At 39.6% G+C, this 17,042-nt stretch overlaps 1 protein-coding gene across 2 annotated transcripts in view; it reads left to right on the forward strand.

The window, feature by feature from the left end:
* Window positions 1-3,721: 3,721 nt before the first annotated feature.
* The window catches only part of ptpn11b (protein tyrosine phosphatase non-receptor type 11b), a 47,250-nt gene continuing 33,929 nt past the window's right edge, over window positions 3,722-17,042 (forward strand). For both annotated transcript variants that reach the window (XM_074682071.1, XM_074682072.1), the window contains exon 1: window positions 3,722-3,846. In XM_074682071.1, the coding sequence (XP_074538172.1) occupies window positions 3,833-3,846 (14 nt within the window). In that variant the 5' untranslated portion in view covers window positions 3,722-3,832. The remainder of the gene's footprint in view (window positions 3,847-17,042) is intronic.

Consider the following 17,042-nt stretch of genomic DNA (forward strand, 5'->3'; position numbering starts at 1 on the left):
GGGCTTTGTGCTCACGACTCTTTTTGTCCCTCCTAGACTCAACAGGACATGAGTCTGCAGTCTGAGTCGTATGAGTGAGTGTTTCAGTGCTGCAGCCTCGTCATACCTTCTCCATCCCTGACTCCAGCCTGCATTCTTAACATGTAACACACCAGGCTTAGTTTTGTTTCACACACTTCACAATCTCCTCTTTCCTCACTCTCATTTCTTTTCTTTTCCAAATGGGCTGACATGAAGCAGACAGTCATTTTTTCCAGTTTGATAATTATTTTAAACTGAGTATTTTTTCCTCTTAAATGCAACTATATTGATTTTTTCCGTTATTCAAAATATACACCTCCTTCTTCTTCTAATATATGCATTTTTAGGTGCAGCACAAAATCCCCAAGGTTTCTGGTCAAAGTCACCCTGTAAAAGTCAGTTTTGGTGTTAAAGGCACTGTAGGGAACTTTCATGATATGCTGATTCTGGCAATCCCCTGAAACAAAATCAGTTGTGTTTTTCCAGAATGAAAACCACATTTCCCATGAGCACAATTACCCAGTTATGGTAAAGATACGCTCTAGCCCAAGTTTGCTTTTGTTGTACAAGTAAAAGAATACAGATCTTCTTTTTAAACACCATTTATTTTCTGTGATCAAGACAACTCTGTACATGATGCAGAGTGATGAGGTTAAACAGTGGTTTGTAGTCACATCAGATTTATCACTGTGACCTAAAACTATGTTTACTAAACTCTGGTTTTGTTACAGTTAGCGCACAGAAGTACAATTGATGTTACCTGTCACAGCCCTGGTGTCAAGACATGTGTTCCTTTGTCCTAATACATTTCCAAATAACAAGTAGAAAAAACATTGTGTAAAAGGAAATGGTTGAAAAGACTCTGCTTGCTAACTAAACTTAACATGACTGGTGTGGCATAAATACTGAGGGGTTGTTTTTTCTATATGCATTACATGAGGCATTAAATAAGATATAATACAAGTATTTCAATTAAGTAGTTTTCTTGTTGGTGACCACATTATATTATGTAGGTCAGAAAAAGATGTCATATGGGAGTGACATCTGTAAGCACTGAGCTTATTCTTTCAAATTCCAATTTTTTTTTCATCATCTCAATTGTATTTAAATGCATTTATTGTTTTTCAGATGCTTTTTTGTACTTGTTTGTATGAGAAGAAGGCAAATAGCACATTCGAGTGTATTCGTTTTGGAGTCTTACAAATTATTATCCACCAAAATTGCTTCGCCACTCAGTTTCTCCCTGTTCTCTCTTAAATTGTGTGCCTCAGGTGCACAGGCATCCGAGGCTTCCAAGGATCTTATGATCATCCAATAAATGTTAACGACTTTGTTTTTCAGTTCTTGTATCAATAACATTGGGTACTTAGCACAAAATGTGCACTTTGATTCAGTCCAGTATCTATTACAGCTCAGCTATTTCTCATACTTTATCAAACTTATGAATATCAACATAGATTTCTTTTCTTTTTATGTGAATGTTAGATTGTTTTGGTGTGAAACATTTTTGGATTTGTCAGCACAGGGCTTCATATGATAAAACAACGTCTCTCCAGGTTAAATTTGCACTTTAACTATTTTTGCACAAGCCAGACATAATTTCCCCTGTAGCTTTAAAATATGGGATTCACTTTGTAGCACAAATAGCCAAAGCTTTCCAAAGGACCAACTTATAATTGAACTACATTCATTATGGACCAAATAAGTATATTTTGTGTTTACTTATTTTTATGTATAGATTATGAGTTTGAATTATTTTTTCCTGTCTTGCATATCACTTTTTTACAGTGCTCAGTCAATAGTTTTTGATTGTTGTTCAGATGCAGTGTAGTCAAATCAAATTGCCTTCAAATTACTTTCTTCACTTGGAGAATAATCTCTCCCAGTTATCTCCTAAAATAAAAGCCTCTAAGTGGAGCACAGGAATTCCAGAGTGTCCCATCAACTCTAAAATCATCCAGTAAACTGTTATGACTTTCCTTTTCATGTCCCTCAGTATTGTATAAATCACATTCAGTATGAAACATTTAATGTGCACTTTGTGTCAATCCACTTCCAATTCAGCCATTTCTCACCCGCCTCATTTATTTCCAGTGGGTATCGATCAGAGAGTGATGTCCTCCCCTTGTTGACAGGATCATTTTAACTGCCAGGCCCAACAATAAACCCTGTGTTCAAACCCATCTATCCAGCCTGCAGCACAGAGTGTTTGGCAGAGGGAAAAAAAACTACTTCAACAAGAAATCCCTCAGAGAGAAGAGGCTCCCTCTACCTCATCTCAGCCTTTGTGTGTAAGCTACAACAGTAGGTCAAACAGTGGAAAAGCAGATCTATATGTGTGAAGCCTGTGAGCTCACAGACAATTGCATAAGCCCATCCATCCCCCAGTAGATTAACCTCCACTGATAACCGCAGGCGGGTGACGTCAATGCTGCTCTGCCTCTGTTACTCCTTTGGCCCCCTCCCTCTCAGTCACCAACACCATGTTCTGAAGTGTGAGGCTGTCCCATCAAGATGGTATTACAGTCTAAACCTATCTCTCAGAAGACAATGACAGACTTTAAGAACATGACTTTAAAAATTGTCCTTATTAATTTAATCACTGGCAAAAACAAACAAACAAACAAACAAAAAAACAATGTATTTAGTTGAATAGAAATATAAAATAGTGAAAAATATTTATTATTATTATTATTATTATTATTATTATTATTATAACTAATTTTGATTTTACTACATGTACATTTCAATGCAGTGTCTGTTTTTTCCGAACTTTATCTAATGTTTAAGATGTTTAAATTTAGCTTGAATTCCCTGCTTTCTTAAAAGATCAATCAATACATTTATCAGCTACAGTTCAGTGACACTGTCCATCAGTATATGAAGGCCTCAAAGTACCCTATTTTCCCCTTATTTTAACATTAGACACTGCCAAGTATGGTAAATGTATTCATAAGCTTTACAGTAGATATTTTACATTAAGCTCACAGCTGCTGTAACAGGTGCTTTAGAAGCAATCTGAATCTTCATTATGTCAAATAAGAGGAGCTTGGAAATTATTCGTTAATTCACATTTGATCTTTAAAGGTTTCAAAGCCTCTTATATTAACCCCCCCTTGATGGAAAGCTGGGACAGGTTCACAGATGTATAAAGTTGGCTCTATTTAGTCAGTACAGCTCAGGAAAGGATGCATTTGTACCAGTAAATATAAACTATAATAGCCACAAATGAGGACAGTGCAGCTGGACTTTGTTGTGATAGGTTTTTTGTTCTGAAAAAGCATACCTTTGAGGAGAATTAATTTTACAATGACAACAGTCACAAGCAGAGTCTTTTTACTTGACAGTCTCTAGCCTACATGACATTAAACACTAAACAGGTTGTTTTTACAACCGGTATTATAGCCTGTTTTTCTTACTTGGTGGTGCGTTTAGTGATATTCGGTTTGTACTAAGGTTAGTTGCCAAAATAATTAACTCATTTATGTATTTATTTAACTCATACGCTGTTTGTTGAATTGCACTTCTTTCAAACAGTTTGTTTTCTTCGTAAATTTGTATTAAAGGTCTAGTTAAGGTATTTTGTTTTGCTACAAGGTTATTTATTCAACAAATGTTTGGAAATATAGTGGTACTGCTCTCGACTCACGCCCGTACATACGGCCTTTGTTTTGAAAACCACAACCGGAAGCCGTGTCAACAGAAATGTGTAGCTCCTCGCGCAGGTTCAACGGATCTTCAGTCTTCGGAGCGACTTATCGGAGGTAAAAGGTGAAGGTTTGAGGATACCTGACAGCTTTCAGAGACTGCTATGACATCTCGCAGGTAGAGTTGAGCTTGTTGTGTTTGTTTTCTTTGAGTTTTTCCAGACTGCCATTAACCCCACCGTGGAAATTAACCGTTTCTTTGCAGCGCACGAGCGCTCAGGATTTGTTAACGGGCGAGATTGAAACTGAGGTTGCTAGTGGGAAAGAGAGAGCTCTCAACTTTTACTTCTAACAGACTCTTCAGCCTCGTTTTATACCTACATTAAAATAAATTACCTACTTTTAAACGTCTTTTTTTTTTCAAATTGAATTATGTTAGTGCTCGACTCCTCTTGTAGCGACAGAAGTGAAGACTTCCAAAAGCGCTGGTAAAAAAAAAAATCGTTTAAATGGACCGAGCTGCAGCTAAATAGTAAAAAAATGCAACTTAAGTCTGTGTGAGGTTTCTCCGTTTATGTTTGGCAGTAATGTGCAGTGTGTGTGCCAATTTTGGTTAATAATTTAATTTTGAGATAGAGACATCTGTCAAGTCATCAATATAATGTCCACACCTAACCCAACATCTTATCATTTACTTGCAGAAGCTATGAGCTTTTTCTGTCTGTCCCCTCTTTTAGTCTTCTTAAAGCTACCTGTGAATCCTGACTTACACAAAGAGTACCATTATAAATTTACATCAAATTATAAATAGACACAAAGTTAAAGTGAAATCACTCTATAAACTGTATACAACTTCAGTATGAGAATAAACAGTGAGTGTGCAAGTGATAAGATACTTTAAAAAATAAATCACTCAAATATTTAATACAAATATAAATTCAGTTCTTGTATACTCTGACTGTCCTCAATAAAAATAAAAATATAGGTGGAGGTATTCACCCAAAAATCAGACAGAGCGACCTCCTGTTTTAACACATCTTAGCTCAATGTTGTTACTGGTGTACAGCTTATCTGCTCCCTCCACCAGTAACAGTGTCCTCCTCTCACATATTATTAACCCCATGCACATCTGTAGACCAGTAATCATTTGTAAATCTCACTGAAACATTGACCAGCTTAGTGTGTGAGGAATTAAGAGCGACAGGAGGCTGTGCCCAACGCTGCAAACATGAATGTGTCCTGAGTTATTGGTTTATATTAAGTCAGAACTCACTGGCTTGGCCTCTCCAGTGCACAGTTAGCGACCTGTTTTCTGTACAAGAAAGACAAAAGATGAAGTTAGGTGTTTGGCATTTTTCTGAGCCTCATAATAACTTGTAGGCTGCACGAGTGTAAAGTTTTTGTCCTGTTGTAGATATCTTTGCAAGGTGACCTCTGAAATGTTGACTCCTGCAATTAACATGTCTCTTGGCTATTTTGGATGTTGTGGACATAAGAAAATGCAAGCCTGGCAAACAGGGGGTTTACAGTTAAAACAAGTATTCTGGAGGTATAAGGGTGGAAAATATAGCAGTCTGCTTTTGTCTGACTTTTGAAGTTACCAGGCCAGTCATCTGATTTGAACGTAATCAAACTTCACTGAAGAAATGTATATGTTTGCCTACACAACACATCCATTTCTGACATTATTTGGAAATTGTTTTTTCTCTAAGAACTTGCCTCATGGGGCTAAGACCTTTGCACAAAGACAGTTTGGAAAGAGTGAAGCTGCTGAGCTGACTGCCTTTAAGGAAAATTAATTTTTGCAGTGTTTAAAATTTCCATTCTGATGCACCATTGTAATGCTGAGCTGTTTCTTGGTATGACGTCAGTATGGATGTACCTACTTAGTATACAAAGTTTCATATACAGCCATGCTGTTTGTAGCTCAGCTTTGCTTTGCATAAACTCCCAGGTAACATCTATGGCTGATGAATAGCTCATATAAACAAGTTTAGATATATACATAAACATATGTATGTTGGCTTGTCATCCCTGCTAAATAACCAGTAGCATGTAGTAGAGCATTGTAGTGTTTCAGCAGTCACCATTAATCACACTGCTTGAAAGATTTAGATTATTGGACCCATAAATGCCCACCAACACCCTAAAACATTCTTGATTTTTGGGAGTTGACTGAGTGAGTGGCTATGCTATGGATATGTGACTTGCGTGTCTAGCCAGCTCTAAATTATTTGTTTAACTAACTAAGAATCCTTTGTAATCTAAAATGATAGTAAAGAAACTATCAATACTGTTACAGCTTCCCATCTTGAAGTTCACGGTTCCCTTCATTCATTGAGAGACCCCAAACCAATTCTTATTTTGTCAGCTGTTGTTCAGAGTGATGCCGGAGCAACAATGTGATATACTGTATACTAAATATTCAGTAATTTAGGCTAGAATTACCTTAAAACAGGGGTCTGCAACCTGCGGCTCTGGAGCTTCATGCGGCTCTCTGACTCCTTTTCAGTGGCTCACTGTAGATTTGAAAAAATATAAATGAAATAAAGGTTTTTAATTGATTATTTTATTATTAATTAAAACATGTCCTATTATTAATTTATCTTGTATTTTTTTTACTTTTTGCAAATTTTTTAAAATTCATTTTTGGAAACTTTTTTTTTCCAAATTTAAAAATAAAAAATTTCAATTTTTTTTTTAAGATTTTGCAAATTTTTAGATTTCAATTTTTTTTTTTAATTTCTGCATTTTTCCCCCAATTTTTAAATTACTTTAAAACGGAGCAAATTTGTAAAAAGGCAGTTTTTTAAATTTTATTTTATTTTTTTGCAAATTTATGAATTTTTTTTTGTTTGTTTTTTTTGAAAAAAAAATCCACAAAATTACTGAAATATCTTATTATTTATTTATGTATGAAGTTTATGATATTACATAGTTTTCTATTTTTTTAATATTTGCAAATTTATTGAAAAGAAAAACCTGAGACATAACGTACAATTTTATACACGCAATATCTTCTTGTTTAGATAATTATTCACTGATTTTTAATATGTTTCAAATGTATACACTTTTTTGTCTATGTTGTGAAGATAGAGTAGAATTGTGGCTCCTGAATGACTTTAATCTGGTTGAGCTGAGAAAAAAATGGCTCCTATGACGGTAAAGGTTGCAGACTCCTGCCTTAAATGAATCCACAGTTGAAACAGGCAATTCGAAAATGTTTGAAACAGTTTCACAACAAACATCGTTGTCTCGTTGATGGTCCTTGTTTGGGCTCTTGGGGGCTTTGAGGTGAACAGTCACTGACCGTCGATCACTGGACGTTTTTAATCTTCAATTGAGTTTGATTACGCTGGTCGGATGGGAAGATCCTGGATTCTGTCTGTCGGGAACACATTCAAAACTCAGTGTTTTGCTGTGTGCATGACTGAAGGATACTGTTCAATTTTTAGTTTCAGACTTTATCGCTGGAATTCCATTTCTAGAAAGTTTATCTGACTCAACAAATATTCTTGACTTCTTCTCAGAGGTTTACACTAAACATCTCTGAGTTATTTCTGTGTTGACAGAGTGCCAAACATTCGACGTCCTCAGGGGCTGAAGCCACCAGCAGGCTTAGAGATAGAGCTGAAAGTTGTTTTCATGTCTGCCAGTTTCCATGGTGGGTCGTCGGCTGAAGCAGGCTCCACTGTTGTGCTGCGGCTTGTTCTGCACTTCCTGATCTGAAATACCTCAGGGGAGCAATACTGTAGTGCATGCGTGCCATCATGATGTGACAGACCTGCCCTCCTGTTGATGGTATCACTTAGCCTCTCTGTTTCAGGAAGGATTTCACTTGATAATACTATTGGGGAAGGCAGCTGCAGTTCCCACAAGTTTTACCCTTATTGTTCTAACAGTTCAGATTTGTGACAGAGCAGGCGTAAAGGAACCAAACGTTCAGTCTCTCATTGTTTGAACCTGTAGCTGGCAATGATACGGGATCACTATTTGTTGATGTCCTCTTTTTATTTCCCCAATTGATTCTGGGTACTGTTCTAAACTTTCCACTATTGGAAACCACCTCACCCCCTCCCTTTTGTTTAAAGAGGAGATCTCATTTGTCAGTGGAGCTCATTGGACCAGCTGAGAACAGTGAGTCAGTTTTGTCGATAAGCCGACAGGAAAACAACAGCCCATGTGGAGGAATAAGATAGCACTGCCAACGTTTCCAGGAGTGCTCTCGACCAACTGTTGTTTTTTTCCAGATAAATGGTTTGCATTCTTTCATTTTATTCAGCCACAAAATGTGCTCAAAGAGGGCACAAAAACTCCACATATGAAGGATCTGAAAATATTAGTGTTTTTCAGGTGAATTACTTTAAGGTCAAGTGCTTATTAAAGTAAAAGAGACCCACTTTTCCAGGTGTGTGTCAGATATTTGATGTTAAAATACTGAAATCTGCAGTAATGGCTTTGTTTTTTAAATCCTAACCTTTCTGCGGTGCGATGAATTCTGTTATACATAGCTGTGGGTGCTCTTCAGATGTCTGCCTTTGAATAAAACTCATGCCAATTTTACTTAACTGTTAAGTACTATTCTCTCACTACCTTTAAAATAGCCGGACGGTGAAGTGGAGCAACATGAAGACCTGCCAGCTGATACATAAACAGCTCCATGCAGATATGTTAAATCAGGTCTTTTAAAGATTAACATAATTTGTTTGTTTCACATACTTCACTATTAATGAATGCTATTTCTCCTCACTACGGGGTTGTACTCTCGCAGCACTCCAAGTACGTAAGATTAATGAGCTTTAGTGGTTCACAGTGCCATTAAGTCAGACATTTCTCCTGAAGTCTGTCAGTCACAGAAAACTAGCTGAATGTTTGGTAAGAGCTGATCTAAAGATATGACAGTTAAACTTGGTGACTTTTAATCGACATCCAAAACCTTTTCTTTTAATGTCAAGTCATAAAGACAGAGCAAGTTTGTTTTAATAATGCTGTCCATCATGTAGTTCTTAGAGATGAACTACATTTAAACTTGAATAGGCCTGTTTTTGAAGCGTTAAATACCAAACTCTGACTCCAGTATTACCCTATTGATGTTGCTTTACAGTAAATGTTCAATATAAAGCTCCTACAACAAATTTTCTGTTTTACTGCACATCTTTTCCTTTATGTGTGCTCAGTGGGTTGTCTGATGGAAAAGATCTCATCTGGCTTCATTGTAACGTTAGATGCATCATTTATTATTTCATTTGTTTAACGTTTGTCATTTTCATATTTGCAGTGGAAAAAATGAAGACAGGGGTTTTCCTTTATCTTGCAACAAATGGCCCCGCCTAACTCCTCGTTGTCTTTTAAAAAAGGTCACATCTGTCTCCGAAACATTGCCATAGTTATTTATTAACTAGTCATGTTAAGAACCACTGGTAATGTTTCTGACAAGCACTGTTTACCCCTACATGTACAAGTTCACCAAACTATTGTTATCCTGTGCTACTAGCTGTTTCTGGAAGATTAATTGACCGTCTAGCTACCTTAGAAGCTTTGAATCATTTCTCATATCACTATTATTTGCAGTGCAGGTGTACGCATGCAGTCAGTGATAGCTGTAGTTAGTCATGAGACCAGTTCTGCTAGGCTGGCTGTGCTGATGCTACAGAGAAGAGAAGCATCCAGCGACACGGGGTGTGTCAGTTTTGCACCTCATGTAAATACCCCAGATCATTGGCAGGACTAAAAATAGCCGCGACATAACCAAAACCCACACCCCGGGCTTGTCTGTGACCAATATAGCCCCAGCAGAGCCTTTCATGCTGCGCTACGGCTACTAAGAATATCACCTTTTTGTCAGAGGGCCTAGACAGGCGTGCTTTAAATAACCAGCCAGGGCTGTATTGAACTTGAGACATTATGTAAGAGGATAGAGTGGTGGCTGGATGCACAGCGGGTCTGTTTCCCCTCAACCAGCTCAAGGCCTAACCTGCAGCTCCCTGCTGCCCCTGTTTCTTGCATTTCACACTGTTAAATCTCTTCTCTGTCAACGTCTCTTCAGACAAAACCTGCTTATTTGAAATCTTATTCTCTTTGTCTCGTCTCTTTCACTCCCACTGCCCAAGGCCAGATGCTAGAAAACGGGGCGCCTGCTAGTTGTCAAAGGGAATCCTATTCTTGGAAAGCCCTGAGTCACTCCTGCTCCTGCAGTCATGATCTGAGGAGGAGAGGGAGGGAGAGTGCACTGACGGGGTTGAACATGAAGCCCATGCTGTTCAGTCTGTTTCAAAGACTCAAATTAATACACACTGAAGTCTACAATGGCTGCTGCACAGGTTGTTGCTGGACTTATCATTTTTTCTGTGGGGCGACAGAAACCAAGAATCAAATGCTCTGAGTCACTAACGGAAAGTGTGTTGAGCCAAAGAGTATAGATGACAGCTTACTGGGGCTTTATCTGACTGGGTTCATGTTTTTGGTGCGCGAACTCTTGTTCAAAAGCAGCATTTTTAAAGCATTGCATGTTTGCATGTGTTTTCAAACAGTTTCCAGTCCCTCCACTCTTGCTAACCCCCACTTCGAATCACAGGCTGCCGGTAATATTTGGGACACCGATCACCAAATTGGATTGTCGCAATAAAATAATCTCCACAGTTTGGGTCACATGGATTTGTCGAGTACTTTTGCAATGTTGCAGCAGATTATTTTGTGTTTGAACAGCAGGTGATTAGCACTACCCAAAATGCGAAGATAAATATTTAAGATAATTGGATTTGGAGAAATGTTTCTTTTGCAACTTATTTCACTGTTCATTATTAGTGCAGGTTTTTCAGCGACTGCTTTAACATCAGAACATTGGCAAACAAATAAGCAGTACTTTACTTTTTATCTCACTGGTTCCCAATAACCAGGTCTGTTTCCACAAGCTTTCCTTTGTGAGCGGCGGCCTTAGAGTTAATCATTACACACAGCACAACGGTGAAAGAGAAAGGGTAAATACAGTTTGTACTGAGCCTTGACTCAGATAGCCAGATGACAAAGTAATTGTTGAAAAAAGCTGTCCAGAAAACCTACCAAGATTTCTGCGGGCAGGATTACATAAGTGACATTTTCATAGAGCGAGTCCAATAGTTAAAAATAAAATGCCTTGTTTGATCCGCCTTTTATCAAAAGGACAGGGCTGAAATCACAGACAAAATCAGTCCATGCATCGAAATGTTTTCACTTGTCTCTGAAAAGGTGTTTTATCAAGGTGTGTAAAAAGCACTAAGATAATTGTCAGTAGTTCTTCAAATACATATTATTAAAGGCATAAAGTTTGAACTTCGAAGATTGAATCAGATTTTTTTGATTTTGCAGCCGTGGAATATTCTAAAACTTTACAGTGGGATTAAGTTTTATTGAAAACAGCAGAACACAGGAAACGTTGCTCGTCATAGTTTTTTGCTCCTGGTTTAAGCTAAGATGCTGGTGTTTGGTTGTAGGTTGATTTGGCTTCAGGAGAGTTGCTGCCTGTTATCTGTCAAAGTGAAGACATTCATTTGTTGATCTCTCAGCTTCCCTTTTTGATTTTAATGAAGTACAAGGCAAAGAGTGAGCGGTGATCTGTTGTTCCTGGTGCCTGCCCTGCAGCAGTTTTTTATTTTTATTTTCCAGTGTTAAACATTTTCTTACTTCAGCTGTTAAACAGAAAACTGGATGAAACGCTGTCGTTCCAACATTCATCAAAGGCTATGTTGTTTTCTGACCAGAGTTCTGAGAGGTGTTCATGGTCTTGGTTTGTCAGTTGAGGCGTACTGATTTAGCAGGTTTAAACAACAATAAAGTTAATGTTCAAATCACAAGGGCTTTCTATTTTTAACCCTGTGACTTGTGTCACTTTGGGGAAAGGTGTTTGTCAGTTGATCTGTTTACTGATAAGTGCGTTCCAAAGAACTGATAGGTTTATTGTTTGTGACTATAAACTGCTGCGTAGACTGAAATTTTTGTTTTATCAAAAGAACTAGTCTGAAGATAAGAAAACACTCAATAAAGTTTGGGTGAAGCATGGGTGCAGGAGACAAGAGTCTGCATGTGAACGTTGTCAGACTTGTTCTTTGAATCTGACTAACATCAGATGCAATAGAAATAGAAATAGAAATAGACAATACTTTATTTATTCCCGAGGGGAAATTCAGGATTCACAGCAGCAATCAAGAAAACAAAAGTAAGAAAGTGTATAGAAAGTGTAAAAAGGTCCATAAGAAAATAGATTACGACAGCCCGTTCATCACTCTCCAGCCCAGCCAGTCTCCACCTCCACAGGGTCCAGGACTGAGCTTCTTCAGCAGTCTGTTCAGTCTCTGTCTCCTGGATCCTGTCTGCTCACAGCAGGTGAAGCTCCTCCAATGTGGCACTGGCGTCTGATGTCAGCTCCGTCAGCCACATCCGTGAACAGCACGATGCCACTCTGCCCTCCGGCAGCCCCTCTGCCGCTGGGTTAGCACGGCTAGCTTGTCCATCCCACCGGAGATAGATCCCACGTTCCCAACAACGATGGGTGGAAGGACAGGTCCACGTCGTCACCTCCTCACACTCGAGAACCAGCACATCATCCTCACCTTATTCTCACCTTGAAGGAGATCATCAAGCCCTACACCAGTTAGCACTGATGTGCTAAAGGCTGCTAACAGCTACTTTCACATGTAAACAATGCAGCCATGGTTACATGTAGGATCTCCAGACAAACACAGGAGAAAAGTAGTAAAAATATCGCTGAAGCCACAAAAAGTTTGGTGTCCATGACCAACAATGAATCATACAAAGTAATGATCCACTCCAAATACAAAGATTACGAAAAAGAGACGTAAAAAATTACAAGAAACGGACAAAGAAGAGAGAGCTGCTGCAACAGGCAGCAACTTGGGCAGCGCCTAACAACGGAAAAGATGAGCTAGCACCTCTTCACCACCTTTGGCTCTCTGACTGTGAACATCTGCCTGTGCTGGTTTTGCAAAGCTCTGGTCAGGTGGCTTTATACAACCAACTTCATCTTTATAATTTTCTAAACCAAAAAGACACTTTGCACAATGCACCATGCAACAAGATGCCACATGTTCAGTGGTGAGTGGTGGGATATTATAATATGAGGACAGAAGCTGAGAACTGCTGGAGCTGCAGAGCCAGTTTGATATCATGCATCTGTGTTAACATTTGTAGAAAGCTTATAAATGAGCAGACATGTCCCTCTCAGAATGAATTTAGATTACTGCACCATCATCCGAGTGTGACAGCATCGTTACAGAGCTCTGAGGTTTGTCATTTTTCTTTCTTGGTGAGTAGTTACTAAAACTAAGTAGCTGTCATAAAACATCATATCCAGTGTTTGTCAGTGTTGCGTGATTAATGTGAAAAGTGACTCAGGTCGAGCAGTGCCTGTGCTTTGAGAGAGCTGCAGAGTTTAGAGGTCATTTTCAGGCCATGAGAAGTTTCTCTGCAGTTTAATTCTGCCGTGCTTTTGTTCCCTGCATTTATTTTCCAGCTCATCTGCAAAGCTCCCTAACCCTGGGCTGGAAAATTAATAGCTCTAATGGCATACTGCTGAATTGGCTGGATCGAGGGGTTTAGCCTTGCGAAGGCTAACTATGATCCGGTGTAACTACGCCATGCACGATTAGGTGTAATCTCCAGGCACAAGCAACACAGCTGTTGCATGTAGCCTCTGACCAGATAGCAGGGACCTTGTCGCTCTCGGAGATTCTGGCACCCTTATCTGGCCCTGGCCCTGGCCTGGTCTGTGTCACAGCCAGAGAAAGCTCTGTTAGCTCTGGGATCACAGAGGGGGCGTTGGAGCAGGGCCATCTGACAGCCGTTGTCCTCTTAGGGTGAGAGGAGGCAGAGAGAGCTGTAAGGCTGAGGGAGGAGAGCAGAGGGCGGCTGGACCGCTCTGTCTGAGCCTGCCACATTCATCTGAGGTGGGAAAGGCAGGGGGGCGGCTGATAGCACAGACGGGTGCTGGTATCAGACCTGCTCACGCTCATCCAAATCCAAGATTAAAGGCCCCCGCCTCCTCGCTTGCTCACTGGCTCTCCCTCCTGCGCTCTCTCTCTCTTTAACACTCTTACAAAGCACCCCCCGTCGTTCCCTCACTGTCTCTGTCTCACTCTGTCTAACCCAGTAACACTTTTACAAGCAATCCCCCCCTTCTCTCTCCCTTTCGTCTCTATATCTCCCTCATTCCCTCCCGCCCTCTTGTGTAACTGTGCCCAGTGCTGGATTACTAAGCTCTGAGGCTGCTGAAGCAAGGGGCTGTGGCAGGCTTCGACCAGAATGGTGAGGTAGGGCAGAAATGTTCACGTTCAACTTTGGTCTATTTTCTGCTTTTGCACAACCCTCACACTTTTAAAACTCCTGTTCCTGTAAATATTCCCTTTAATTCTGCTTTTATTGCTGGATATAATGTGCAGAGCAGTGTTAGGATAACAAGTGAACACCTGAGAGCATGTAAGATGTGTACGTGTGTTCTCTCAAGTGCATTGATGTGTGTGTGTGTGGCTGGTAAAGTGAGCTTTCAAAGAAGTATGGTTCCTGAAGGGTTAGCAGTGAGCTGTAGTTGTTAAGAAGGTTTAAACCGTGCGTGGAGCCGAGGCGCTCAGGGGAAGGTGCAGGAGAAGGTGGCGGCCTGGCTGAAGCTGCCTGTTAAGCCGACAGGTGAACAGTTTGGCAGAAGTTTTTGGTAATTGAGATGTTTGTCCAGTATTTCCGCCTGCCAGCCCATTTCCATTGTTTAGAAATATTTCGAGTAGCAGCGGTGCTGTGATGAGGGATTAGCATGGATTAGTGACATAAGGCATTTTTTGTCCCAACTGTTATTATTTTTCTGTATGAATCTGTATGGGATTAAAAGACCGTACAATGAGTAATCTGTCCAGCAGCTGACACGCATGACCTGTGGTTGGCTCCTCAGTACAGTAACCTTAATGCACTGTCAGTTTGGCTTCATTTCTGAAGACAGGTGAAAAAAATCTGTCATGAATAAAAAACAGAAAAAAAAGAAAATGTACAGATGGTGTCTGTAAAGCTGGAGCAGTAGTCAGTGATACCAGTATTGCAGCGTTTGGGTAAACACACAATTAGACCACGATTACATTACTGGATCAGTTTTTTTGTAGGCTACGACAACAGATGCTTCAATTATAAACTGAAAATGTTGGCTCTGTAGAGCAGCAGGGGAGTTTTAGACCAAGGGAGTCAAACAAGGGTAGGGGGAGTTGACCCAGCACCATGTGACTCCTGAATCTGATTATCATCCTGAATTTCCCTTCCGGGATTAATGAAGTACATTCTATTCTATTCTATTCTATTCTATTCTATTCTATTCTATTCTATTCTATTCTATTCTATTCTATTCTGTGTGATGAGGCAGTTAACCCAAGAGACAGCGGCAGAAAATCTAAGAGCTCAGAGATACTAAGCTTCATTTGCACACAAATATGATACCAGTAATATTAAAGGATCAGTTCAGTTTATACAGCTTTTACATTGTTTATAGAATGAAATAGAACAAAATACTCACCCAGAAGGCTTTCCTGATCCAAGCAGTGCTTCGGGAGATATTTAGATCCAAAATCGTGCAGCGGACGTCCGTATAATGGGATCCATCGGGGCATAGGCAGTGCCGCTCCTAAAACTGCATTAATCGTCCAAAAACTCGTGTTTTTCACCAATATTCCATCATGGTCCGCTCCGGGTTAGTCCTCTGCTGCAGTAGTGTCACTCTAGACAGAGCTGTGTGGCTGTACTGACCTCTGAACTGACGAAGACTTTGTTTACGATTGACCCTCCGCGCGTCGTCTTGTAGCCTGCCGTCTTCCCCTGAAACAATGAGCCGCACTGCGCATGCGCGGAGGGGCAATCGTAAACAAAGTCATCGTCAGTTCAGAGGTCATTACAGCCACACAGCGCTGTCTGGAGTGACACAGACTGCAGCAGAGGACTAACCCGGAGCGGACCATGATGGAACATTGGTGAAAAACACGAGTTTTTGGACAATTAATGCAGTTTTAGGAGCGGCGCTGTCTATGCCCCGATGGATCCCATTATACGGACCTCTGCAGCACGATTTTGGATCTAAATATCTCCCGAAGCACTGCTTGGATCAGGAAAGCCTTCTGGGTGAGTCTTTTGCTCTACTTCATTCTATAAACAATGTAAAAGCTGTATTAACCGAACTTATCCTTTAAGGTTAGTTGCTGAAATTTTTTCTTGGGGTAAATAAAATAACTTAGTAACAATTTAAAAGTAAATAAATCAATGCAGATTTGCACCTTTTAATTATTATTTATTTATTTAACGATTTATTTATTCATTTATTTTTTATTGTAATCTCCAGAGATATTGTTCTCAAAATGCTGTTAGACTGGATCCAGAATAAATACCACAGAGCGGTGCCCAGCAGTTTTAAGGGACCCAAAGAAAAGACATCAGCAGCCTGCTTATGCACATTAAACCTGTAACTGGCATTGTTTTGCCTCCGCTGGTTTACATAGTAACCAGTTGTAGCAAGGGCTGTTTCAGTCCCAGCTTGCCTAGCTGCTGGCTGCTAACGTTAGCGAGCTCGCTCTTGTTGCCACAAGTTTAGATTTATGGAGCAACGAAAAATTCAGTTAGTCCTCAGTCTTCATAAAAGGCCTGTGTGTGGATGCACTTCAGCCTCTCGGGTATAGAGGAGCTTGACATCATGTATTCCATCTGCAAAGTGTGCAAACAGGCTGCTGATGTCAGCTCTTTGGGGACACTTTGAATGCTCCAGCTCTCATCATACACCACCTACTGGAGTTTGAAGAAACAATGGACAGAATTAAGGGGTAATGTGACAGTTTAGCAGAGCAGTACAAGTCAAAGTGTAGAGCATGCTGTGTTGTGATCTAAAGTCATCCAAAATCTATAAAATATTCAACAACATTTTTTCTAAACGAGTAGATTAGAGATAGTTGGCTTGAGAATTCTAACTTATGTAGGTTAAAGAGTATTTCTCCCACTTTGGGTAACCTGGACTTTTTTTTCTTACCATATTAGATATCACGTAACTGAAAATTAAATTGTTGATAATCAGATTTAGAAAAGTATTTAAATAAAATGTGTTTTTTGATTAATATCTTTTCCTTTTTCAACTAAATTTATGATTGAATTATTATGGCTTTGAATGACAAAACCCACTGCTCAGGTCTTGTAAAGCATAAGGGTCTGGAGCATTTTCAAAGACCCCAAATTAAGAAAATATTCAGAGAAAAGACGGAAGGGTTATTTTTACTCACAGTTCTCAGCCAAAGTAGACTGTGTTGACCTTTCATCAACAGTACGAATGCTTATTTCTATGACTTGTCAGAGGCAGAACTACCTGGTAGTTCA

Source organism: Halichoeres trimaculatus, unplaced genomic scaffold, assembly GCF_033239565.1.
Source record: "Halichoeres trimaculatus isolate MK-OKI-2021-1 unplaced genomic scaffold, fHalTri1.1 fHalTri1_scaffold_11, whole genome shotgun sequence".
Taxonomy (NCBI): domain Eukaryota; kingdom Metazoa; phylum Chordata; class Actinopteri; order Labriformes; family Labridae; genus Halichoeres; species Halichoeres trimaculatus.